Consider the following 27,500-nt stretch of genomic DNA (forward strand, 5'->3'; position numbering starts at 1 on the left):
TGAACAGTGTGGATGCCTTGAGAGAAGATTAAACATCTTTCGTCTGCTTTTCATGTCTTCCATATAACCTAAAATGTGATCATTTGACATCGCGTTATTACGTCCTGTACCAAGCTTTAGCACTCTAAAAGAGACGGAAGGAGATACTGATTTTTTTGGCGTTCTTGCTTTGGATGACGTCGTTGTTCTTTAATTAAACCTCTTAATAACGACCTTTAACGGCCTACAAACTATGCGAGTTGATGGGACAGTCGTTCGAATGCAGACTTCCTGCTTTGCGTTGACGAAAAGAAAAGCGGTCTCTTGGGGCGAAAATACTTAAGATCGTTATTCTAAAAATCGTGGCCCATGGCGACGAGAATACAAGTAGCTGGAATACTGGCAACTGATCGATTTTCCCTCGATTCTCCTTCTTGTCCTCAAAGGCTCCCAGTCTGGGAGCAAAAGCTCTGGGCTACCTTATGCAATGGGATCAAAAAAAGATCAAAAGCTTTTAAAGCTCTCAAATGAAATAAAAGACACAATTATTTTTTCATTATTTGAGGGTTCGTAGTGAATTTATTCCAATATTTGTGCTTGTCATCGGTGTCATGGAGAACTACGAGAACAAAGAATTGTGGGGTGGAAATTCTGGATTCGCGGGCTTACCCGGGAACACGAGGGAGCTGGAAAGGGTTTCTTTTGGGGAGAAAATATACTGTTGTATCAGTCTTATCAGTCCGAAGAGAAAGTTATAATAAACTCGCCTTGAACGAGGCGACTGTGGGGCTTTCATTGTACCGGCTAAACTTAGATTTATGAATTCAAATCCCACCCACTCGGGATCAGGAAGAACAAAGGAGAAACTTTGTTAAGATTTTTGAAATCAAGCATCATCCGTTTATAACTCGTGTGTTTCCTCCAGTGTCAGAAACTGTCAGGCCTAAATATTCTTGTCTGATAGGGTGGGTGTCTGAGTTATCTATAGTCATCCTTTGTGGGGTGAATTTAGGGGATTGTTCGTAGAATGTACCGAACTCATGGTTACATCTTGTGACAATGACATAAATATCAACATTTTGCGCACAGAAGCAAAAAAAAAAAAAAAAAAAAAAACCAGCAACAAAAAACAAATGTCTGCAGTCTTCGACATTGAGCAATTGAAAGAGTATTATTTTATTTTCAGTGATTAAAGGTAGCATCATTGGCAATAGACTGTTAGCAGTCCCTTCTCGGTCAGTCGAGTGCGCGCGCTTTCTTTTGGTCTCTCGGGTTTCGTCACGCAATCGAGAGAAACAACGAGAAGCCCTCACCATTGCGTGACAAAGCACGGTTGAGTCAACAATCCCGCCACTCAAGTGACATAGAAGGGACTGCTAGCAGGTCCGAACTCCGTGCTCTACTTCTTGCAGATAGTATATCCGTTGCTTAATTAAAGGCCTACGGAGTATACGAACAAGGCTTGTTAGATCGGCGCTACAGTTCATAAACCTCATCGGAGAGGACTTGAAGATGCGATCACCAATGCAGCATGTAGTACTCAAATGGCCAACGACGATCAATGTTACGAGCATGCGCAGAGCAGTCCAATGCTCAAGCAACTGAACCAACCGGTCGGCGAGTAAATATAGAATTTGAACCTGATTCCAGAGCTCTTTGTTCCTCGACAGCTTTTAATTTGTGGTATCCTTGTCTCTGATGCGTGTTTTGCGGGACAGATTTTGTAGAGACAACTTCGGCAGTTTCACTTCTTTTTTTTGACATAGAACTTCAGCACTCTGCCGTTGCCAGCAGCCAACTCTCTCTAGCTCTCCCAAAAACTGGCGTTCATGTATGCTCCTGCTGAGCTATGATTGGTCAAAGAGCTTGAAAAGTTACACAAACGTGTTCCCAACACTCTCAGCAACAAAGGCAGAAAAGCTTGTGGTAAATACTTGCGGTACATACTTCAGCCTAGCTAAATTCGAGTTAATTAAATTGTTGGATAAACTCGTAGCATCGGAAACCGAAGTTTCCGCGGTCCTGTACGTTAACCCGCGCGGGCTAACCGCGGGAAAACTAACACTACAGATGACTCGGCTAAGATAACTAACATGGTTGGTCTTACAAACCTATCAGAAATAGCCCCTAAGACGGTCCACGTGTTTCCAACAACATCGGCGGAAATTCGGCTTTTGCCTAATGCATTTTCTCGCGGGAAAGTTACTAAAATTAACTGCGAGGGACGAGATTGTTTGCGGCACTTAACTTGGTTTGCACGTTTCAATTTCCCATCTATTCTTAAGCACCGTGCATTAAAATACTTTGCATACAATAAAACGATCATGAAAATATTGCTTCAAATATTATAAAACATGCTTCAACACGTGATTTAAGTGAATTAAATGATGAAGGAGTTGATGGACGCGGGAGGACTGGAGACCCAGCTTGAGAGACGCGTTGTATTCAGTTTCAAGTTCCCTCTGCCCACACAAAAACAAGCTCGTAAGCAGGCACTTTACCTTACCTAAATCCTTGAAAAGGCTACTTAAGTTATTTTAACTCATTGTTAGAGATAAAGTACTGTAGCATAATATGAAATTCTGGTTCCGAACCGCTTTGTTGCTTAGTGAAATCCCATGCTATATTTACTCAGTTCAGTGTTTGCACAGATGCAATGCCATCTTCTCTCAGTCGTTGCATTCATTCGGCAATAATTTTCTCCTCGTTTGGTCACGACAAGGCATAATTTCGATGTTATTTTCCTGACACCGCAAATCACACAGTAATTTTCATATACGATTTAAGTTGGGAGTTTCCATGTTTCCTTTATTTACATATCCACCCTGGCATCTAATGCAATATGATTGGCTCATTCCGAGCATGCGCCTGCAAGTAATACAGGGGCGTTTTCCTTTTGTATGGAAAAAACCGGGGAGAATTTTTTGCGTAAAGGAACAGAACAAATTTCCTCAATCAAAATATGGAACGGGACGAGTGTCCTCCTTTTGAGACTTTCTTTTCTTCTCAAGAGACTGGATACTACTGATTTAGAACAACAAACATGGCTGCTGTATTTTCGATCATTACTTCATAATTCTTCGTAATTCTCACCTGAAGTTGGGCAGCTACGAGCTATAAAAGTATCCGCGTGAATTGATCGAAACCCGCACGATTCATTTGGGCAGCTGAACACCAAGACTCATGGGGTCCGCCATGTTTTCTTCTTTTTCAAGGAGCATGGAACTAGTGGGACAAAGGAAATGGAACAGGATTTTCCGATCATTTCCGGTAAAACCGAGAAAAGAGGAATACCTCTGAGGGTATCCCTTTTTTCCCGGAAAATTTTCAGTGGAAACGTCTGTTCCATTTGATTTACCAACAGGACAATCGGATTTTCCGTACAAAAGGAAAGCGCCCAGGAATCTCTCTTTTCCGCCTGGGTTCCAGGCCCATTTTCAGTGCGGGGTGCGAGGGAGTCCCGGAACAAGATCACAGTTTCGGTAAACATCCACCACTAGCTACCTCCACTTCGGTAAAAAAGTTGTTAAAGATTCCAAATGCAATATCGTATCTCCTTACACCACACCATAGCAAGTCCCTGATGCTTTTCGCGCGATTCGGTGAATTAACTCGCATATGAGAGCACTTCGCAAAGTGAACTAAATTGCTTCTCAAAATCGTTATCGTTTTGTCAAGTTATTCTTTGGTCCCTTGGTTCAGCTACAAAATCAATTTTTAATCTCAGGGTCGGTGAAAGTGAAAATTTCTTACAAACACGTGCACTTTTACTTGGCCATTCTTACGCAAACTACAATGTTACATTACTCTTGTATTTCTTGCACATATCCCAATGGATTAGTCCAAGTTTGTTATACTCTTCTCTTAGCATGATTTACTTAGTAAACACTTTGACAATAATTTCATTCTAAAACGTATCCCTCAGGTAGAATTTTGGACTTAAAAGGCAATTGTCTTGTTAGACCGGCTTTGAAAAGTCGTTGTGGTGCTAAAAATATACTCTTCTCAGCTAAAGCTAAGACCGCAAGAGATCAAAGGATCTTAGGACTGTTAGACAGCATGGGTCGATATAACGCCATCTTGGACGAAGAAACTAACTGAAGCGCTGGGGCGAACTTACGTACTTTCAGTGGAAAATGGCAGCCTTTCGAAAACCGCAGTCAAAAAACGCCTGCTCAGCAGGCTAAGGATTGGTTAAAAGAAGAAAGTAAACCAATGGACGTAACCGAACAAAAAATCAAAGTCCGCAGTGAACTACTATTTAAGCAATAGAGGACGCTTTCCGTGTTTCCAATGCCTCATCTAAACACGAGGGAGAGTTGGGAGAATTCGAGACAGTTATGCAAACCCGAGACGCAGTCGAAGGAATGCTCGGTTTTTTTTTTTCTTGATTGAAAAAGATTTTCTTGACACACGCTCATATTTCCTACCAACCAATCAAAACGCGCGTCTGACAATACAGAACCAATCAAAATTCGTGTGATGTCACAGCCGTGTTCCATACTCTCACCTAAACACAGCTATTGACCAATGAAAGTGCGCGTACTATTTTAATTATTTTATAAAAGCTAATATAATTTAACTCTACTATGACTAAGCAGAGAGCTCCCTGGTATCAATACTGTTTTACAGAAGTGGTATGCTAGGGTATTGAAGTTTACCATATCGGTCCAATGAACTGGGAAGCTGTCAAGAGGTGCGTGTTATTTAAATTGGAAAATATTCTGCTGGTGTTGATACAAACAAACTCAAGTGCTCGCAAACTTTAAGGCGCTGTTACACTGTGAAATGTTTAGTGCAACTTGTCTCGCAATGTTTTGGCGATATTGTGGCGGGACAGGAAGCACAAAACATTTCACAGTGTAACATACCCTGCAACGGCTAAAATCGCTGCGAAACAAGTTGCACGAAAAGTAGAACTGAAATCTACTTTCGGCAACGGCTGTTGCAACTTGTCTCGCAACGATTTTGGCGCCTTAAGAATGAGCGCAACTGTAAATATGATTTTAGATTTGAATAAGAATATTAGGCCAGTTCAAACTGGAGTCCAAGTAGGCCATAAGCGCGACAGAGACTCAAGTCGACTTAAGATTGAGACTTACTTGACGCCTTATCACCTTATCACGTTTTGATCTGCTCAAGTATGCATTCGACGGGGATAAAACTAAACTTGAGATCGTACTTCGGCTTCTCTGAAGGTACCTCGTTTCTAAGGTTACAAAGCGAGGTATTTCAACTAAAAATAAATCCCGTTCACATTGGAAATAGGACTCGGGCATACTTAAACCTTCTTACTGACGCGCCTTGTAACAACCCAACTATTATAACATAAGCCTACAGTGTAAATGAGGGTCAGATATGCAGTTTAGTACACAAGGTAAGCGAAGCCTACCTCTACAACGCCCATGAAGAACTTCATAGTGTCCGATCTTTGAGAAACGCCTGCCCTGTAGCCCCACCAAACATATACAGGGTCATGTGCCTTATCTATATTAAATAATGCTACTCTTAAGATGGTTTTGCAATTACGCATGCAAGGTTAAAAAAGCAATTGTAGTAAGACTTTACTTATGATAAGAATATCCTTTCCTATTATTTTTAAAACGCAAGGGGTGTAGCTGCAAGCCGCGAGAAAGGACGGAAGATAGTCCCCTCCCCAGTCTATCCACTCGCTTTTTTGCTCATGTATTACATTTACACAATTCCTAATTAGAATCCCACTTGGGAAAACGATAGGAGGACGTGGGAGAACTCCTGTGAAAATAACTGGCGAAATTAAGCGGCATGTCGAAGTCTGAAGAAAATTCATTAACGTCCAAACCGCATCTAATAGACACTTTTCTGAGTGTCAAGCCTGTTAGTTTGTTCTAGGCTCTTAGATGATGGGTACCGCGAAAATCTCTAAGACTTAAGGACGGTGCCTACTATTGTTATTGCGCATACGTTCTGCGCATCTCGAGATACTCAGATTTCCTATTACTGGTGCTTATTAATACGGGGATGTTTTTGTGCGGTTCAAAACTATGCGGAGAAAGCAGAACTTAGCAAGTGATCTTGGTATCCAAAAAGAAAATTGGAGATACACTGCAATTGAGCTTCAATTTGGAAATGAACGCCACACATTGCTTTGTATTTTAAACCTTTTTACAAATATTGTTGATTAATTATCTTCGAAAAATGCGCGGCTATCCCTAATTTTCTTTTTGGATTTCAATAACACTTGTTATGATCTGCTTTTCCCGCATATTCAGTAAACCGCGCAAAAATACCTGCAAATTAGTAGGAACCGTCCTTAAACCTCGCAAAAAATGTAGAACCTGGAATGCAGGGAAACTGGAGACTACCCTCTCCTAAGGTTCCCTGTTCACAAGGCCGTGAGCTAAGGTGTAGTCAGTGTAAATACTATGCTGATATGATAAATATGGTGGCAATTGCATTTTGGTACATTAACAGGAGTCCATTGTCCAGAGGTGCACAACTTCGATTGATTTTCCCGCAAACGAAGACCTTTCCACTGCCAGTCATTAGCCTTTCAAAATTTCTCTCAGGGGTAGAGAATGGTCAGTCGTGCGATCCACAAGTGATTTAAATACATGTGTAAAAATGACTGTAGTATGGGAGTTGTGCACTTCTGGCCTGCGGATCCTGCAAGACCAGAAAATATATGTATGTTGCTCTCCTACCTATTTTTTTTTTTTGCAACTCCATTGAGTTAGCTCATCCTTCAACTACACTGTATCTTAGGTATCCTAGATCACTATGCTATTTTTCTGTACAGAAAATACAGAAATAAATGCTCTTGGAATATCCCTACAAGATTATTAAGTTCTGTGATACATTGAGGTAAAAGTAGAATGTTAAATGTCATTGCAGCCGTCCACTTCTGCTGTCTGAAATGGCACCCCAAATATCAAAGATAAAATCATCAGGGAATTGAAAGTCGGCAAATTCCTCATCAACAGCCATAGCAAAATCACTTGGATTGTCGAGTGTCTTGCTTTTTGTCACCAAAGTTTCCGCTAAGAAAAAAAAAAAAAAAAAAAACAGTAAGAAAAAACGTACTGTACTTCAAAATCAAGAGACTGTCCTTTCCTACTAGACATCGTGTATTTTATAACAAAAAAAACAAACTAAACAGCGCGTAAACTACCCCCCCCCCCCCCCCCCCCCCCCCGCTCCCCAAATATTGCTACTACATGTATTTAAAATGAATACACGTTGTTCTGCACCAGAGTCAATCCGCCCCACAGTATTCTGACATTACAAAGTCTCAGCAGTTCAAAGCAGTGTTTTCATACCTAGGTCTGGATCCCTTATTCCAAGGAAGCTTTCCAATAAGTCGTCTACTTTCTGAGCAGCTTTGATTTCCCACGCAGATGCCTATCAAGACAAACAAAAACATTCCAAGGTAAAACACTGTGAGAACTTTTCAGATAGTCAGGTATAAATATACAGTGTACAGTATAAAGGACCTCCAATTATTCTAAATAATGTTATTAATAATATATGTACAATGCATACACAATCTGTCTCCTTGATAGACTCAGCAGTCAATTCTTGTAATCAGAGCAACCTACACTTTCATGAGTAATCTGACAGTTTATGTATGCCATGCTGTGTGATTTCAAATCATACTTTAACCCTTTGGCTTTAAGGCTTTTCCATTTTGACAGTAGGGGTGGTGCGCCCACCTGTACTGTTGCAAACAACTTGCTTCTAGCAATATTGGCACTCACATTACCTTCTGGGATACATGTAAAGAGCCGCTTGGGCCAGTTGAAGAAGCATTAGACATGGGGTGGAGAGGGTCATGTAGCAGCTCTCGTAATGTATAATGTGATTGGTTCGCTACCCTAGTTGAGAACACCAGCCAATGTGATTGCACTACAGAGAGAGTTGATGAGGAAATGGCAGACTACACGTGGGTTGGAAATAAATGTATGGCATTACAGTATTAACAAATTAAAACAGAAAAAGGAGAATTGTCAACATAATAATTAACATTATTGCCTGGACCTTTCCAAGGAGACAGCAACTCATCAAGAAAACGGATGAACAGATGAGACAACAAAGAGACCCAAAGAAGCAAACAAAAGGGCTAACAATTACTATCATGGCAGCTTGGATACAAGCACCGTGAACAGAAAGTGATTAAAGACATGCAACACTGGTGGTGTGGAATGAAAGAGGAGTCTGTAGGTCAAGTGAATGGTGAAAGTAGTGAGTTGGCATGAACTAGATGACAGTCAGATAACAATGAGATCTCTCTTAAATATACTATGATCTTGCTCATCCTGTAGCCTGGTGTAAACACAAACTGGAAAGAGCTTCCAAAGAATCTGATGACAATTTCAATGTGACAAAGAGCACATCACACTCTCAATTGATGCATAACCAGAGCGTCAAAACTGTGGACGGTGGCAAAGATGATGATAAAGCTGGCAGCAGTGGTGATAACGACAAAATTAATTACAAAGTAATAATAATGAACCCAGGAGTTAAGTAATTAACTCAAGTATGATCACCTGAGTAAGTGTAGTCCTGAGAAGGACTGTTCGAGATGGCATTGACTGATGTTTCAACAACCTGAGCGGAAGTCATCTTCAGAATCAAGTGATTTTTGTAATGTCAGTACGTGTACTGTAGATACCGTAAAAACTCGACTAGTATCAAATTACTTGACTCTGAAGATGACTTCTGTTCAGGTTGTCGAAACGTCAGTCAATGTCATCTGAAACAGTCCTTTTCAGGACTACATGTACACTCACCAGGACTATTGTACTTTATAAAGTAATAACTACATTGTACATATTATAATAATATGATACTATGCAGTTATAGTGTCATACAACACACAGCAGTTGCAATTCTAGGTTACCTCTTGTGTTTCAACCACAGGTGGACCTTTTGATCGCAGTCTCAAAGTTGCTTTTCCAGAACCAACTGCATTAGAAGCTGCTGGAGAATCAATTGCCGCTGATGCACGGTTTGCAGTTCTGGGACCAATGCCCTCTACAGAAAAAAAAGTCATTAAAAATATATTTGAGAGCACTGTTGACTCGTTTTTTCTTTTCCCTTTCAGGCTCTGGTATACGTACCAGGCTCTGTACATGTACAGTACTTCTCTTCAACAAATATAATGTTCTAACAAACAAAATGTCAGGGATACCGGGTAATGGCCATGTACACAAGTATTACTGAAAATACAGTAAGTCATTTTTATAGATACAGCAACATTCTGGAGTCACATCATACATGTAAATGAACATGTACACTGTAGTTGGAGAAAGGAATATTACAGGGGTTTGCATAAGATGTTAGGGAAGGTGGATTGTGAAGTTGTAAGAGCTATTATGGCTCCTTTTGTCCAGGGATAGCTACAAGGAAAATTTTGACACGTTCTAGAGTCAAGGAAATGCCATTAAACACAAGGCAGTTGTTCATCTACAGTTGCAAAAACTATACATTTTTGTAATAAAAAGGGATATCCGCTCTAAAATATTTAGATGCAAAGAAATACAAAATTGGGGACTATCAGCTTTAAGTTAGCAATCTGCTTTGAAAAAAAAAATAGTCTTTTATTTGTTCAAAACAGTGAGAACGAAATAATGTCCTTACTTTTGCATTGACCATGTGACAATGTTATTAATGGTTGTTTCAGTTTGATTCTAATTTGTGGTGTTGGAGTTTGATTGCTAACCAGGGCGCTAAGAGGCCCAAAAGACCAGGTAAACTGTTGCTGGCTGGGTCCTATTGGGACAGCGACCACTGAAAATTACTGACTCTTGAATCACACAGTGTAAATTTAGAAGAAGTACATGTAAATGTACGCTCTTTAGGAAGGCTTAAAAAACAACATTGAGGTGTTACAATGTACATGTATGTAATTCACAAATGTTCAATTTTTTTCAAGGGAGGGAGTGTGAGTTTCCAAAAAATTGTCCAACTGGGGGTGGGGGCAGCCAACAGGCCTCACCTCATACTTTCTGCTAATGCTGCAAATGTCTGGGAGTGAGGCAAAATTCAGTGCTGCAACTGTGCCCAATCACAAGTCCTTTATTTAAAGAGACTTGATAAAACAGCACCCTTTAATAGCATGAACTAGAACTGACACATTTAAGTATTCTTTTTTTCCTAGAGCTGTACGTTCATGGCATAAGTTACCTATATCTGTTAAAAAAAGTGACTCAGTCTCTAAGTTCAAACAAGAGTTAAAGTTGCTTTGTCTTCGGATCGATCGCCATGACTGATCTTACATTTATTTAATTAATTAATTTTTTATTTATTTAATTAGTACTATTATTATAATTATTATTATTATTATTATTTTATTTTTTTTGGTAGCCTACACGTGTTAGGGAAATTCATTCCTGTTTTGTGGGTTTCCAACAGCATACTCGTTTTTAGTGTTATAGTTAAGTATTTGCATACTTGTAATTTGCTTCTTTGCTGTGAAATAAATTAAGTAAAGTAAAGTAAAGTAAAGTATGACCTAATAGCACTATAATTATTTTTAACCCATTCACTTTACATACCAAAGCCCCTTACAGGCTCCTCCAGTTCAAAAGTTATTTCTTGTCCAACAGGAAAGTCACGTAACATCCGTGCAACATCGTAATGTCTGATACCCACAATAGCTTTGTCGTTTATTGCTCTGATGTGATCTCCCACACAAATTTGAGCCACACCATCAATGATACTTCCTTCTTTAATCCGCTTGATAAAAGCATATCCAGCACCATTATCAGTTATAGTCAAACCCAGAGCAGGGTTGCTTTTTACAACTGATACAGTTTTTTGCTGCCCTTTTATGTGAGCAAAAATAAAGTCATCAAGTCCAATTTGTCCTCCAAGCAACCTTTCCATGTCAATTCTGTATGTATTTAAGGTGCAAAACAAAATCTGCAAACAAAAGATGATCATTTAACCCAGGAGTCATACTGTAGTTATTAGGAAAGGTGGTTGTTATTCCAGTTGCTACATGGTGCTCTTGGCTCAGTGTCACAACAATTAGAGAAGTGGATCAAAGATGTTGGAACAACCTTAATGGGAATGGCTAGGATTTTGAGGAAAGTGCTTGACACTTAAATGATGGAGAGAATTACTATATAGGACCTTTGCCTGTTTGTTATGGCAGGCTGCCCGTATACAATAACAATACAGCATGTTTTGCGACTCCCTAGTCAAGATGAGGACAATATACAACAAGTCCTTTTTCACTTGACTTACACTGTTTGTCGACTGCCACCTCACCCATGAATCTTCCCACATGCTCCCCAAAGCTCTCTATCATGACAACGAATACAACCCCCCCCCCCCCCCCCCACCCAATTTCTTCACATTATTTTTTTCACGGGTAGCCCAGTTAATGTTCAAGAAGCAGAGTAACTGCAGAATACCCAGCCACTTATGTGTTCTTGTAGCAGCATGACATTTTAAGAATGAGGCATATAACGATACACTGTCACCATTGCTATGCAAATGCTGGGCATTCAGCAGTTTAGCTCAAGATGCGTTCTTGTCTAATTACAACTTAATTACAATCAAACCTTGATTATCCGAACTTGCTTCTCTGGCCCCAGTTTTTCATGCATATTAATTAGTTATAGTTTATGACCCTAATCAAAACATTAAATTTTTGTCCTTCAAATTATGAGATGTAAGCCTGATTCAAACTGATTTTTTTCCTTCAAAACACAAATTAGTATGCACTTCGTGCTCACACGTGCCATAGCCAACGCAGTACATTTCCCTGAGCTCTGATTGGCTCAGATTTGCTCCATTGCTAAGTGAAATTCCATGCTCCTACATGAGCTCAATCAGCGTGGTAGGTAGATTCGTGTCAAAACGAATTCATCACCACAAAACGTAAGCAATCCGTTCTTTCCACTTTGCGATTAGAAAAAAGGAGAAAAAGGAGGCAATTTGTCAACAGTTTTGTTTTTGATTATTTGGACTCTCGATTATCCAGACTACTCAGCCCAGTCCCGACGAGTCGAGAAAATCAAGGTTCGCAAAGAGCAGGGCATGTAGTTCCCAGTGTTGTGGTCTGTCTTCTGTGGTGTATCATGGTTGGGAGGGTAAATGCTCGGAGAAATTAGCTACACCAAGCTACTCTAAAAATCCGAGGGTAAATAAAGATATATGATATGATATATGATATGACTGTTTAGCAATGTTATGTATTCATATTTACATGTACAAAATCGAGAAAGAGACAAATTAATATTATTTAAAAAGCACAAAAACACAAGCATTTGTCTCCTGGCACTACTCAGTTAAAAATGAATATTTAAAGCTATATTTATTATTTCCTTTTTACGCAAATACGTATTTAAATTGAAATACTTCAGTAGATACCGATAAGCCAATCTACGATTGTGCAAATATACTCCAACGCTTACGTCACTCACTAGTTGAGGAAAAATAACTCAAATAACACAAAGTTTCTTGAGAATGAATACTGGATCAAAACTAGCCAGGCAGTCGTAAGGGTAATGTGAATTTCCTTGGAACCCAGTAGATCATATTCCCTAAGATTTGACAGCGAAAACGAAATCATGACAATAAGAGGATCATTAGATACCATGCCAAAGATACTTGTAACTGTAGGCCTGAACAAGAGATAACGAAGACAAATACTTGCACTTCATTTAAGTGAAAATGACATGGGCTCAATGCTTCTAGATCGGGAGGAAGCGAATTCAATAACTACTCCTGAGCTGTAATGAATTTGATAGTTAACTACAGTCTGACCTCTGTTGTCTGAAGATTAAAAACTTCGGCAATTTTCTGGTAGAGTTCTTTTACGCTTGTAAAGCCTTCGACTTTCCCTGTGGGGCTTCCATGAGCAAGCTGGCAGTAAAATACAAATTTGGGAGTAGCAGGAGGAGCTTCATCTTGATGTTGTTGCAATCTTTCAGGTTTTGCCGGCTGATGTGACGTTCTCGAAGCAACGGCGTTCGAACCGTGGTGTTGTTGTGATCGAGTCGACGGGATATGAGGTTGTGAACTTGAACTAACTTGTCCATTGTTTGAGGCTTGGACGCCAGATGATCTATTATTTGACGACTTCTTATCTCCGTCGGCTTTACGGGAATCGGAAAAAGTAGCTCCCCCTTTCCTAAACAGAGGCATTATCTCGACAGGAACAAAATAGTATGCCACCAAATCGATCACATATCAAAATGAAAACCGCATTAACCTGAACTGTAGTTCTCAGGCCTTTTCGCTTTTTCTTTCCAGTCCACCCAAGCCAAATTGCTTATTGATGAGGAAGTGAATACCACAGAGGAAATCTTGGTAAAAATAAGATCTTTTTTGCTTCGTAAATCCCTTGGAAATGTAACAAGACTATTGTGAATGCTTGTCTTGTGGGTTAGAGATGCAATTTAGCTAGTTTTGGCCCCTTTTTTAACACGTTAAGAACAAATATCCTACGCCCTTAAGGCGCTGTTACAGTGGACAACGGAAGCCAAAGATTTAATAGGCCCTTTGCAAGACCCTGTTACTTGACCTTGTCAATCATAAAAAAAGTGGTCGCGACACAAAATAGACGCCTTGAAATGGAAAGAGCGTGATGAAATTAGTAAGAATGTCAATTTTGAGGCCACTGACATTTAGGTGAGAGATTTTAGTGATTTTATTGCCTAAGAAATTTACTGAGATTTATATGGAAAAACAGCTGCTGGGTGGCAAGATCTTTCCGTTTCTGGCATCTATTTTGTAACGTGACCATTGTTTATATGATTGACAAGGTCACGTGATACGGTCATGCAAAGAACCTATACGGGCACCCTTGTCAAAACTGGTAGCCCAAGCTCGATATATGTGTATTATGCAAGAGTAGAAATAAAAAGATTTCTATGGGGAAAACGGTTTTTCTCAAAATAACGATTTACCTTGCTTCAGTCTTGTGTTTCTTTGTCTCTGGCATGGTTTCTGGGTCGATTAAAAGCGACTTAGTGGTTTTTGCTTCCTCTTCTTCATATTCTTTTATAGTTTCTTTTTTGTAGAGAGAAAAGAAGAGAAACCAAGACCCATCTAAATCGCTCTTAATCGACCCAGAAACAATACCAGAGACAAAGACACACAAGACTGAAGCAAGGTAAGATATTTTTTTATTTTGAATCGTAATCATTTTTTGGATTCTAAGAAAAACCGTTTTCCCCATACAAATCCTTATAGTTCTACTCCAGATTGAACATATATCGAGCTTGGACTACCTGTGGTTACCCTAGAGAAAAGGGACTTCCTAGAGGACTAAAATGGAGAAGTGATTCTTGCACTTATCTGGACAAAAATTTCAGGTGTCTACTATAAGACACAATTGCTTAAATTGTCCAGATAGAGTGAGTTTCAATCGAGTGTCGTAAAACCAAAACCAAAGCAATTACTTTAGCCAATCAAAACGGACGGAGACAATCCGGTCAACCAATCAAAACTCGAAGTAATTACACGTAGCCGACTCAAAGCGCTGGAAAATGTGCACGCGCGAGCCACAATTGGTTTTGGTTTCACTTCTGATTGGTTGAAAAAGTGGCGCGAGAGCTTTGAACCAATCACTGAGTGAAGTAATCATAAACCAAAGCAATTCGCTAATTACTTTCGACACTCAATTGAAAACCGCTCTAAGTGCGAGGATCACTTTTCCATTTTGTCTACAAACCGCACTACAAACTATACATTTCAATCTTTCATTCCTAGAGGACTACTTCACTCACTACTTCATGGACTCCCCATCATTTGAAAACCAAAACTACTGGAAAGGTAAAAAACGTAAAAGAAACATAACTGTGTAAGCAAGGACCAGGGTAGCCTGCGAATACAGCCGACTCACATCACCCCGGCCGCTTGCAGCGTTCGGTGCAAGCGGCCGGGGTGATGTGAGTCGGCTGTATTCGCAGGCTAGGACCAGCGTGACAAAATTCTCTTGCCCGAAAAAAAAAAAACGGGTGCTAGCAGTAATATAATTCAGCGAAAAAGATCAACATGTTCAAGGAAGTCCGGCTGCTTTCAAAAGCATTCCTCGCCGCCATGCTATTTATTCTTACAAATAGGGACTTCTTAATCTTACTCATGGGTGATAAAAAGGCAAGATGGATTAGACTGAATGGTTTTTTCTCTTTTAGGATTTGATTGAAATTTGCCGAACCTCTTTAGCTCCATTTCCTAAGTGTTTGTTTCATAGCAAAACCTCTGGGCCCTAAATTCGGAGAACAAACGAAAGTTAAAGAGATCTGTTGACCTCAGAGACGGTGTCTACCCAAATTGTCTTTGCTTCTTAGGGGGTCATATCAAGAGCTTATCAAGGGGAACCTCTGTCTCCACTAATTTCTTGAGTCAATCCTTTCGCGAGTAAATTTATCTTTAGGAAAAGGTTTTCCCGCGAAAAGTATCATATTTCGCTTGACGCTGAGATAGCTCTGTTTTGATTGGCTTTTAAAACAGTGGACGTGCTGCATCTCCGAAGCGAGGCGTTCTATAATACATCCACTCGGGAAAGGCTTGACTCCTTGGCCAAGTATGGGAGATTGAGGTTCCCCTTGACGAGCTCTTGGTCATATATATATATACATATATATATAAAGTGTGAAACTTGATTTTCGTAAAACATATATATATATTATATATATATATCTTGTCTCAGACCCTTGTAATAAACTATAAAGCACTTTGTTAAATGAGGCGTAAATATATTACTTTTAATCTGATATTAATGACTCTATGGAATGAAAAATAATGCGAACTGACAATCTGTCATATAAACTATTGTTCTTTAGCCATAGTAGTATATCCTAGCTTGATTCAAAATAATGCACTGACAACATGGACAAACATGAGCACCTGCTAAACGCGTTGGTTTTCCATCTTTGTCACCACAGTTTGTGTTTCATTTTGACAATTTACCATTTTACAGTTTCGCCTTTGGGCTTTTAACATCTAAACCGATTAATCAAGAAATACAAGCAATCAATGATATCCTTCTTAACATCTGCGACCTCAGATTCCATAAATTGTGGAAAGGTCCATCCAATATAGTTTCCATGGAAAATAGTTCTTCCTTGTTTACTACTAAGCGATAAGTACTGGTATTCAAGACACGTATCTTGCGGAAATAGCCAGAGTTAAACTGTTTTTATATCGTCTAAATCAACGAAGTAGACAAACAAAGCTTTTAATGGATCTCCTCGTTCCCATGGAATTTCAGCGCCTTTCGAACATGCGCAAAGAATATTTTCTCATTTGACACGTATGAACTTGGCTAAACGACAAATGCTATGTTGCTAAATATGCTGCGATACTTTAATTACTCCAAAACGAACATTAACAGCTTCTCTATGTATTCGACAGTTCCGTGATTTTTGGATCGTTTCGTTTGATACTCAAACATTAATATTAAGCACAGATATGTTTCTGAGAACTTTTTCTTTTAAACGTAATCACTTTGGATGGTATTTATGGTCCTCCAGGCAAGGTAACTCTTGATCAGATCATAGCAGAAGTTGTACTGTTCCTAGGGAAAAAAAGGAGGAGAGACTGAAGAAAAAACAAAGATATTCATGAAATTAAAGCTTCTTCGATCTCTTTACAGCAGTGCGTTTAATGACTAGACCAAGTCGGCTAGCTCAATGTTGTACCAATTCAAACCCTTTGGCAATAAAACATTTTGTTGCAGGTATTTCCAGATCATTTAAATGTGAATGTGAATGTTACATTATAATGCAAATACAATAAACAAAGAATCTTAACTCCGGGAAATTTGAATTGGGTTCAACATATCATTGAGTAGCCGAGTTGGTCTATTCAGAAGCCCGTTTCTCGAAAAGTCCCGAAACTGTTCGGGCCCTTTTCGGGTGTCAAAATTCCCTCTGTATCTTGTGAACGGAGGGATTTTTTTAAAATTCGTCAAACTTCACAATCATTTTGCTTCTTGTGACTTCGAAAACATGTCAAAAGAACAGCTCATGGAAACTTCGTAAATGGTTTCTCGGCCCCGAAAAGGTTTCGGGACGTTCGAGAAACGGGCCCCAGCCCTTTTTAGATGCAGTGGAATTGACTGGGTATATTTGGTTTAGGTGACAACTTGAGATTAAATAAATGAACGAACGAACGTTGAATGAATGCACGAAAGAAAGAAAGAATTAATGAGTGAGTAAGCGAAACTGGGCAACTCTCTCGCCTTTCTTTTTTCTGGCAGTCCAGTTCAAACAACATTTCCCAAAGACGAATTCATATTCACTTACCAAACTGGTAACCAATCTTGCTCTCTGTGATCTTAACCATCTGAGGGTCCGAAATATGTCAACGCTGTCCTCGGTTTCCAGTCTTTCGATACTCAATGACAGGGCAAGAAACACTCCAGTTCGGCCATCCCCATTACTGAAGAAACAGCGATAGAAAACGTTTCCTAGTCAATTCGTCGTCTTGCTGTGTTTTGTTTTTACTATGCCTCGAGTGGAAGATCAACCGAATTGTCAAATACCATACTTGTTCTGTCTGTCAATAGACTATTTTCCCATTCCCATAATGCAATACGTTTTGGGAGGTTCTTACATAAAAACAATACAAGTTATTTACTCTTGGGACTATATCATGCTTCGGTGAACTCGATATCCATTGTTTAATGCAAATAGTCCCCCAAAATAAACTGTATTATGGGATTTGCGAAAAAAGCGAATAGGTCTTTTCACAGTTATGTGCTAGTGAGGCTGGAGTTGACCTTGTTATGCTATAGACCTCCCTGTTTTTGTTATGTTAATGATTTATTTCTCATGGTAATTATTTGGAATTTACGTAAGAAAAGCAATGAGGTTTCTATCAAAACAAGGTCAACTCTTGCCTCACTTTCATTCATAGACCAGGTGACTAGGCACACAACTGTAAATGTTTTTTTTTTTTTTTTTAAATAGACGAAGTGCACTTAGCTATCAAGCTAGTTTACAGGCAACCCACTTTTAACAATGTGAAAGAAACAATTCAAAGTTAACAGAAACATTATTAAGAACTCCAACTGGCAGGAGGCAACCAGTTGGCTATTTACAAAGCGTGGTAGAGTTGAGTCCGGGACAACCGGAAACCAATCCTAACCAGAGGTTAGAACGGGATTTGAACCCGGATTAGCCGCATGCAAACCCAACGCCCTAACCTCTCGACCACGCTGCATCCTAATGGTCTGTTGTCCTTTCTAAGTTAGGCTCTACCGATTTATGGTGGTAAGAAGTTCAACCTTAACATCATTCGATACTTGACACGCCAAATTCTTGCTTCGTTACCTGCAATGGACAACGATTGATCCCTGGTGTTCATTTCCAGACCGCATCTTGTGCACTTGTTGGTGAAGATACACAAAGGACTGGGCACGAGGCAACGCGTCTCCAAGCCAGCGACGGTATTGGAAGTGATACAAGAGCCGACTTTCAGCGTTCTGTGAGATACGAAGAAAAAGACACTTTTTGGCAAAAGAACTAAAAGCCGTTGTTTCACTGCACTAGCGGAAAACGGACTATTTTATACTTATTAGAAGAGCCTACACGGTCATCTAAAGTAAACTATAATAATGTGTGTTTATTTCGGGAGTTAATTATGTAATAGTGCGAGCGCCATTTTGAGCCAAGACTTGGAAGAATTGGTCTCTTGGAGGGCCTGCCCTCTCTGCGGTTTTCTTTCTCAAGAGAGAGAAAATCCCCTGGGAAGCACTGAGATGAGATAAAAACAACCATATAGAAGACTAAGATATTTAAATCATTATACCGGACCCATCCTAATTGAGTTTTGTTGAAAGTACTTGTAAATACATTTCATTATTTATGCGCTAAAACAGGAGAAAATTGTTTTCTTTCCCTTTTGTTTAACTACACAGTTAATGTTCATAAACTCATTTCACTTGCCCCTTGTAGCCACAGTTTAAAAACTCGCTGAGTGTGATCCTCGAGTCTCTCCTCATCAATCTTGGATACACCTATGCTTCCAAACGTGGCAGAACCTTCATCTAGCCAATATCGAGCGCTTGGTTCCTAAATCAAAAGAAATTTCTTCTCAAACATTTGAGAAATCAGGTGAAATAATGTGCCCTTTAGGAAAGGAAAAGGTACACTCAGAGAATCGAGAGTATCTTAGCATGGATCTCCCAGCACGTTCCTTGTCTCTCACACACGGCCATGGATTCCTTAACTTTAACGCCTTCTTCTCTGGCTAGCATTTTTCTTCTACCGAAAAGCATAGAAAGCCCAAGTTAAGAGTGAGAAAAACAAACATGGTTGCAATTACATCTGTATCAGACAAAGGAAGCAAAAAAGGAAAAAAAAAACAGAATAAAACGTTAACTGCATTAAATGAGGTTAATAGCAAAACACCATTTCTTCTGTAGACAATTGGTGCGGACCTGCCAAGTTACACTTACCATGCCATTTTCTTGCGGATCACCGAGCATGACGACAATGGTAGACCGCTGTTCCCAAATCATGCGCCAGAAGTCATCGACAGTGTTCGCCATTGGTGCTTGGGTAGCGATGTATATTTTGCCCTCGTTGAAGCTCTATCAGTCAATTAAAATCGTTGTAGTGAGTTTATTTCTTAAGTTTACATACGTTAAGTTATAGTAAAAGACATTATGGCATTATAAATAGGTGCTATTTTATGGTCCTATAGCGATGTTTCTCGTGACGTCACCCATTATTGTTAATATGCCAACCAGAACCTAATTGGCTGTTGACACAATGACTTAGTTGTTCTGTGGTTGAATATCAAAAGAAATGTGACGTTAATGTTAGTAAAAAAGAAATGTCGCTATTGCTTTCTGCAATTTTCCCGTATAAGTCGATGTCACCTTCCCTGAAAACGGTTGTCAGGTTACACAGCTTTCAACATTAAGAAAAAATTGAAAACCTTTTAGCAAACAACCTTTTTTGAAAGCTTGTAATCGCAAATTATTTAATCTCTCGGTGAAGAGTACTGAACTGAGACGGTGACTAAAGTTGAAAGTAATCAGCGCTCACTCACATCAATGAAGCTTGCATTTATGTAATCGGAACCAAGTTCTCCCGGAATAATATTGAGTTTGACTCTGTTATGATCAACTGCAGAAAAAAAATAAAGAGAGCAATATGGATGAATGTAAATATGTTACCGAAAACAATCAACTTTATCTTACAGCAAGAAATGTTGAAAAAGTAATGATTGATAAGAAATCCTGAAATAATAAAAAATATGGAAAAAAAGAGTACAAGAGAGTTTACTATCTGATTTGAAAGAAATTGTTCCCTTTTCGTTATTTATATCTCGCCGCTGAAATGGAAAAGTTATGCAATATCGAAGCGGCTCATTTTGGGAATTAATTTTCATCTTAAAAGATTCCTCGAATCAGACCTTTTTTGATGCTCGGTCCAGTCAATCGCGAGATTTTATGCAAACATGCAGGACTACACAGGACTGGGACACAACCCAGCTATTGCAACGGTTCTTTTTAAGAAACAATTGCAATAATAAGCACCAAAAATATACAGCAGAAACAAGAAAGCATAATCCGAAACGCAATAGAGCTGCATCCTTTGTAGCTTTCTTAGAAGTTTTGCCTCAAGTATTAATATGTGCATACTGAAACACCCAGGGGGCTACACAGAGTAAGCGTAAATTATCAGGGACGTAAGTGTAATCAGAAGCTCATGACTTTGAAGCGTTTAACTCTCGTTCAGAGCTGGGGTTTTTTGAGTTTAAAAATTTCCTTATTTGGATGTAAGGTAGCTCGCGCATTTTCCCGCGCCTGAGGCTTCGATCTTATTTTTGTCCATATTTGGGCATAAAATTAGTGTCGTAAAATCCCCAGCTTTGTCCCAAGGAAGAGAGTTGCAAGTTACACACTTCAAGGTCATGTGCTTTGTGTTTAATTAATTCATAAATGCTGCCAAAGAAATGCTTAGAAAGGGTGCTTAAAGTGCCCATGAACTAAAATATCGCTCTTGCTTATTTTGAAGACCTTTCAAAATGATGAAAAGTGGTGTTTTGTTTTTTGGAATACCTTCTTTCGGGCCAGAGAAATTCAAGTTTTCGTTAAAAAGTTGAAGACGTCACAAACATTACAAATGATTGTAATAAATCCCAAAATTGAGAATATCTCCAAAAATTTTGGAGTAATGTTATTCAAATTTGGCACCAGTAATTTACATCAGATAAGGCACAAAGTGACACCCATTAAGATGTTGCCATGGCAACACTCTCCGCAATGAACCAAATATCTTGGATTTTGAAGAGATAAGTAGAGGCAGATGATCAGACTTGAAACACATGTGCTGCCCATAATGCTTTACATCTCTGCGTAAGATTACCGAGAGTGAACACGTCTTATACCACGTTTTTGAGCCGCCGACGGCAATCGGAAGTGAGCTGTTTTCCCTTTTAACTTCTCTTGTCACTACCACCTTTACATTGCTAAGTATCTTTCCTCCATTGGAGATGATTACGTTAAAAATCTTGGACACACTACTGTCCTGGCATGCGAAATGTTCATTTCCGGTTACCGTCCGCTGCTCAAAAACGCCGCGTGCTTAAACTCCCTAATAAACAACAAAATCAATCCTGCGTTAAATACACCCACCAGAAAAAATGGCTGCTATGGCAGCAGCATAGAGAGTATCATTTTGTGCCTTACTTGATGTAGATTACTGCTGCCAAGTTTGAACAAAGCTCATCCAATATTTTTGAAGATATTCTCAATTTTTTGTGATTCATTACAGTCATCTGTAATGTTTGTGACGTCATAATTTTTTAAATACAAAAACGTGAATATCTCTATAACGAAAGATGGTATTCCAAAACGGAAAACACCATTCTTCATCATTTTGAAAGGTCTTTAAAATAAGTAAAATACGTCTTTTAGTTTTTAATATAATTAAGCCAACGTTCAAACGATCAGTGAATGAGCTGATACAAAGTCTTTAGTCATTTGCACTACAAACTGAATTGCGCAACACGTAATTTGTAACCGTCGAGTTTTTTTTATAGTACTAAAAATATCTAAATATCCATCTCTTACATGGTAATGCCTTGGAACAGCGATTCTTTCCAACATTGTGTCCAGCAAGGGCTTCCGTAAACAGAGGGGAATCAGCTGAAAATTCTTGAAGATTCTGAAAACAAATCAACGACACATGGTTTCCGTAAAAGATCGGCTTTTCGTTAAAAATCTACCACATAGGTATTTGGAAACGACGCACCAATCAAAGGTCTTTATGGATCTACTAGAAGCCGCAAAGCTACAACCAAATCTGATTAAAACTCTGACTCAATGCATGCCAAATGCTAGCATGATACCTGACTTCCTCTAGTCGTTAATCCTTTGTCTTAAGGAAGGAAGTCAGGGATCCGGCTCTCGCATAATTTCCTTCATGCAAGTAGCGATTTTCTTGCGCATTTCATTTTCAAATGTTATTGATTTATTAATGTCAATTTTAGCACTACTATGCGCAACCCGTAACTAAAATATTGGATAAATCCGTGAACTTTAGATGACAAATCGCCTGTTAAATCGTCGGACAGAGTGTGGGCTACCTATAGCCTTTAATTCAGAAATGGTTGTTTTGCGCCACACAAAAAAACAAAAATTTCTTAGAAACAACAGGGAATAGAATTTCGATACAAAAGCCAAGAGATAACTCAACATCGAGTGATCTGCTATTTTATTTTCCCAGAAAGTTCCTCGTCAATTGACCTTATTAATGCTGTAATGGTTGGACTGGAACAAACTTGTGATGGAGGGTATTGCGACAAAAATATTATGCATTTGAAATGATCTCCTTCATCAGCCTACTTTCCAGTCCAACCACGAAAATACGAATACTGCTGACCTCAAATTCTGATGTCCTTTGCTCAACAATCTCAGGCTCGACTCCTGAAACGCACAACAGACCGCTGCCAAGTTCGTTTGATGAAATAGTCGTAACACCACAGATGGACGCGTCTCTAAGAACATCATAGATAAACGAGTACTGCTCCTAAAATGAATTTAAACCATGGAAGGAATTTAACTTCAACTTGCAGTCAACATTTGGTTACCCTATACTTTACATGGGAAAGTCTCGAGATGGTTTACGGATTCGCAATAAAGGTATACTGTCCCATTTGCAATCCTATAGTTAGTTAGTTAGTTAGTTCAAAACTAGTCCTAACTAGCATTAGGACGGTAGTAACAGATTATGATATATCGATTACATGAGAAAAGGAGCTAGAGGGACATTTGGTGATGCTGATTGCCTATATTTCACGACAAGAAAAGTGAAGTTGCAATTTAGAATGTTCAGAGGACAATTTGTCGCGTGCTTATCAGATTAGGCGAGCACCTCAGAGTCCCTTGCAATACTGCACATACATGAGTAAAACTGGCATCAAACCAAATTTAAACGAGAATCAATTTTTTCTGGTCAATGATGAACTCAACAATCCAAGTAATTTCAAATGACAATGAACTTCAAGAGGAACCTCTACAGGAAGTTTTTCTTTTCATGGTACAACAATTGAAAAACGTAAATGGAGGAGAAAGGACAGAAAAATTATTGTGTGGGATTATGGGATACTAGCTAAGCTTTGGAATCGTTATTAAAACCCTTTCATTCGCACGATCGACACATTCATTCTCCTAAATGGTAACATGGCTTTCTTTGTTGGGTAGTGATGAGAAGTTGGTGTTATATCAAGCTCACACCTCTTAAGCTGACAATAGGCTTCATTCTCAATACCTGTTTGACTGAGATTTCATTGAAATGGTGAGGAGGATTTACGTACCGATCACTAGTGCGAGTCAAAGGGTTAATTCAGTAGTACAAACCTGAGTCTGAACCATAAAATTTCTTTGTTTCCTCATATTGGCCACAAAGCCAAAGACGTCAACCATCTTTTCAGATTCCATTTGTTCCATCAACGAGTCAATTGCAATGAAGCATCCTGTTCTTCCAACACCAGCGCTGAAAATGATTCACAAAATTTCACTACTACTTATTACTTATTCTCAAGACTTTTTTTTGGAAAAAAACTGCCAGTTAATGTTTTCGGAGCTACAGAAAAAAGTCTTTGAATTTCCATTTGCTAACGCTATCGCTTTACTCAAATCTTGAGTGAAAGAATTTGAAAATATTTTGCATTTCTGCAGCTTTAAAAATATACCCAACACTACATAACATTAATAACAGAATTACGCATAACTGCAACTGCGTTGCACCATCAAATTATGTTTTTACTGCACGTCATCGAAGGAGCTTACCTGCAGTGGACTATGACAGGTCCCGGATCAACAGACAAAGCAGCCATCAGCTTATGGTGAAACATCAAGAATGAGGAAGTGTCACGTGGTACTCCATGATCGGGCCAGGCAGTAAAATGATATTGAAACACATCGCGCTTTTCAGTACAGTCGGGCTCTGTTGACTGGAAAATCAATTCTGAGGTCAAGGTAGGATATTTCATGAAAGGCACTGTTAGAAGCACGGTTATCATCATTTAATATCTTACCTTTGTTCACTGTTCTGAATTCTGGATTCTCATTGGCTGATGCCAGTGCGTTTATGTTAATAATGCACTATTTTCGTTCGTTAATTAATTCGCATTTGTCGATCACACCATAGTTACGTGTCTCGTTAGAGATTGATTGAAAACCATCTATATCAGCAAGAGGTTTTTTTGAAAATTTGCAAATTACATGGTGTATTTGTGGAAAGAACCTATAAAAAGGATCGCGAGGACGGATGATCAAGTTATAAAAGTAGAATTGACAACTCACCCAAATGATGAATTCTCTGACGACCCATTCCGTCATAGCACAACTACTAAGGTGTGATACCATCACGTGACCATATTCTATAGGGTCTGTTTCTTGCCAGTATTTTTCGCTGTTAGGCTCCTTCTGTGTTTTAACAAGTTAATGATAACATTACGTCTCTTTTGGATTTGTTGATTAAGACCATCGCTAATCAGAATACACCTTATTCCAAATTGACCCCAATTCAGTACTCTTTTGTTTCCAATTGCCCTTATGGCCTCGCTTTCAGACGTAAAATTCAAAAGAATATTTAACCTTGAACGAGGCCATAAGGGCCAATTTGAATGGAAACAAAAGGATACTAAAATGGGGGCCATTTTGGAATAAGGTGTAAGAGAACGGAAGAAAACAATAGGCTTAATGAGTAAAAACAACGGCTTTGCACGCTTTGCACGCTCCTCACGTGAGTTTAAATGTCGGTACATTTCTTTGCTGTTCTCTCCCTGACAATTGGTTGCGATTACACTTGAGAGAAACACAATGCAAGGTCAAAGGGTAAATGTTTGGCGACCAAACAACATCAAGCATTGTTTGGGGACCATAGGGTCAATCGAACGCACCCACGCACCCTACGGTTCGTTTGACCGTATTCCGGAATAGGAATACATGGAATGTAAGTTAGATATCCTTCGTTTTAAAATTGCCAAACACTTGCTAAAATGCTATTTTAAACATATTTTTATTATCCTTGCTGCTTCGAAACGTGCCAAACATACCGTTTTAGTCATCACTCCACGTATTCTTATTCCGGAATAGGGTCAATCGAACGCGCCCTAAGTGTATTCATTGCTTGCACAAATCCCATAATACACCTCTTTTACCCCCTTCCCCCCCCCCCAAAAAAAAAAAAAAAAAATCTGCATAGGCATTGTTTTCGACTTCTCTTGGGACATTTTCATGTCCTAGGAGAAATTGCAAACAATGGTTATGCAAAAGTTTTGGGGGGTAATAGAGGTGTATTATGGGATTGCGCAAGTAATCACTCACGTGGTCACCTTGTTTTTCCACCGAAAGAAAAGAAAACGTTTACATTACAATAAAGCTCAGTTCTCAGAGGATTAGTTAGGAACACCATCATTCCATTGTTTAGGAACACCAACATGGCCGCCATGACGTAACGTAAAAACATTCTGTATTGTATACCAGGATTATCAAAAATAAAAATGACTTTAGTCACCGTAAGCGCAGATTAAACTCAGTTTAAGTTGCCACCACAATGTTACTCTGACGTTGCTTTTTTTCCTTTGTCGTCAAATTTGCTTAAAAGGCGATGTCTATGCAAAAATTGTAATGCCTTCAGACATATTTGACTCGTATTTCTTTGGAGAAAATACCAATAACCGCTTGCTACCTTTTGCACAAGTAAGCGTCCGTTGTCCGTTGCTGATCTCAAGTTGAGAATTCTCCCGTCCCACAAGTTTATCTATGACCAAACTGTTAATTTATGAAGAAAACTGCACAATGACAAAAGAGTCTTCTCGATACGACTTGCCCTTTGAGTACTTTTTCACAAAAAAAAAATTCAAATTTGCTCGTATAAACATCAATCTTTTTTTATTGACGCGGCAGACCAGGAGCCTTTGACCAGGAACATGTAACTTTCATACTTGGTCTGTGACACGGCGTTTACAAAGACCGAGCAATTTTTAGACGGCTCTTTGATTACATTTTCCGAGAAAAGTTGCAATTCAGTTCGAGTTGCATATCAGTTACCCTTGGAGGCTATTCCGAGCCCTTAAGGGTAACTGTTAAGATGCAAGGCTTGCGACTGGATTACAAGACCCGTGGGGGAGTCTCAGTTGGCAGAAAAATAGTTAGAAACTCGTGGCGCCTTGACTGTAACCCTACGGGGCAATTACTTAAAACGAGTTCATATATTCTTGCAAGAGAAGCGCTGTGAGTAGAAACGCTTACTTCCTTTTCTTGCATTTCGATCATTACAATGGTTTTTACATTCTTTTCCCACACCATCCTCCAGAAATCCTCCATAGTGTGCTTCAAAGGACCTGAAAATGGAAATGTTATCTTTCATGTGATGGTGTAAATTCATCAATATAAATCATGTCTAGGGTAAAACCTAAAAACTTAATTGGAATCACTGACAATATACTGCAATGAGGTGAAAATGCTGTAGCTCTGTCATTATCATTGTAATGCAAATACAACAATAAACGAATCTGAATTGGGTACAACATCGAGTGAGCCGATTAGGTCTATAACAACAACAACAACAACAACAACAACAACTACTACTACTACTACTACTACTACTACTACTACAGACGAAGGTATTAGCCAACACCAACTCGGGAATCACGGATGGCTGCTTCGTCTATTACAAAAAAACTCGCTTTCCGTAGATTTCAAGGCTGTACGTAAGGAGAATATAACAGGGGCACCCAACGAGAATATAGTTCAAAACCACTTAGACATAGCATTGTTAAACGTATTTTAGTTTTTAAACGGTAGCTATAGGCATATTTTTATCCCCTACAAATTTTTCATCTGTTCGGATTCCCTAGCTGAAAGTCCAGTGATCCGAAAATTATAGGGATCAAAACTTACCTTTTCGAAAATTTCAGCCAGAAAAAAGGCTCCCGAAAATTCTAGGTGACCTTTTTAGGGTAAAAACCCGTTAAAAATGAGCAATTATACCATGTCATAGATGTTCGAAAATCCTAGGACAGGCAGGCAAGCAAGGAATTTTAGAACAAAT

The 27,500-nt window shown here is 39.1% G+C and overlaps 2 protein-coding genes across 2 annotated transcripts in view; both read right to left on the reverse strand.

Moving 5' to 3' along the window:
• Positions 1–6,677: 6,677 nt before the first annotated feature.
• LOC137973275 (PDZ domain-containing protein GIPC3-like) lies at positions 6,678–13,188 on the reverse strand. The gene is made up of 5 exons (XM_068820054.1): positions 12,736–13,188; positions 10,515–10,881; positions 8,858–8,991; positions 7,278–7,359; positions 6,678–6,998 (listed from the first exon to the last, which is right to left on the reverse strand). Exons 1-5 carry the CDS (start codon positions 13,114–13,116, stop codon positions 6,844–6,846), a joined length of 1,119 nt encoding a protein of 372 aa, XP_068676155.1. The 5' UTR covers positions 13,117–13,188; the 3' UTR covers positions 6,678–6,843.
• A 2,474-nt stretch (positions 13,189–15,662) lies between these two features.
• The window catches only part of LOC137972415 (receptor-type tyrosine-protein phosphatase F-like), a 35,854-nt gene continuing 24,016 nt past the window's right edge, over positions 15,663–27,500 (reverse strand). Inside the window, exons 17-28 of the mRNA XM_068819123.1 lie at positions 26,699–26,790; positions 24,746–24,868; positions 24,230–24,393; positions 23,798–23,933; positions 22,821–22,967; positions 22,010–22,103; positions 19,981–20,057; positions 19,382–19,516; positions 18,870–18,995; positions 18,255–18,406; positions 17,226–17,361; positions 15,663–16,495 (exon numbers count right to left, since the gene is read on the reverse strand). Coding sequence (XP_068675224.1) covers positions 16,412–16,495; positions 17,226–17,361; positions 18,255–18,406; positions 18,870–18,995; positions 19,382–19,516; positions 19,981–20,057; positions 22,010–22,103; positions 22,821–22,967; positions 23,798–23,933; positions 24,230–24,393; positions 24,746–24,868; positions 26,699–26,790 — 1,466 coding nt within the window. The 3' untranslated portion in view covers positions 15,663–16,411. The remainder of the gene's footprint in view (positions 16,496–17,225; positions 17,362–18,254; positions 18,407–18,869; positions 18,996–19,381; positions 19,517–19,980; positions 20,058–22,009; positions 22,104–22,820; positions 22,968–23,797; positions 23,934–24,229; positions 24,394–24,745; positions 24,869–26,698; positions 26,791–27,500) is intronic.

This window comes from Montipora foliosa, chromosome 10 (genome assembly GCF_036669935.1).
Source record: "Montipora foliosa isolate CH-2021 chromosome 10, ASM3666993v2, whole genome shotgun sequence".
Lineage (NCBI taxonomy): Eukaryota > Metazoa > Cnidaria > Anthozoa > Scleractinia > Acroporidae > Montipora > Montipora foliosa.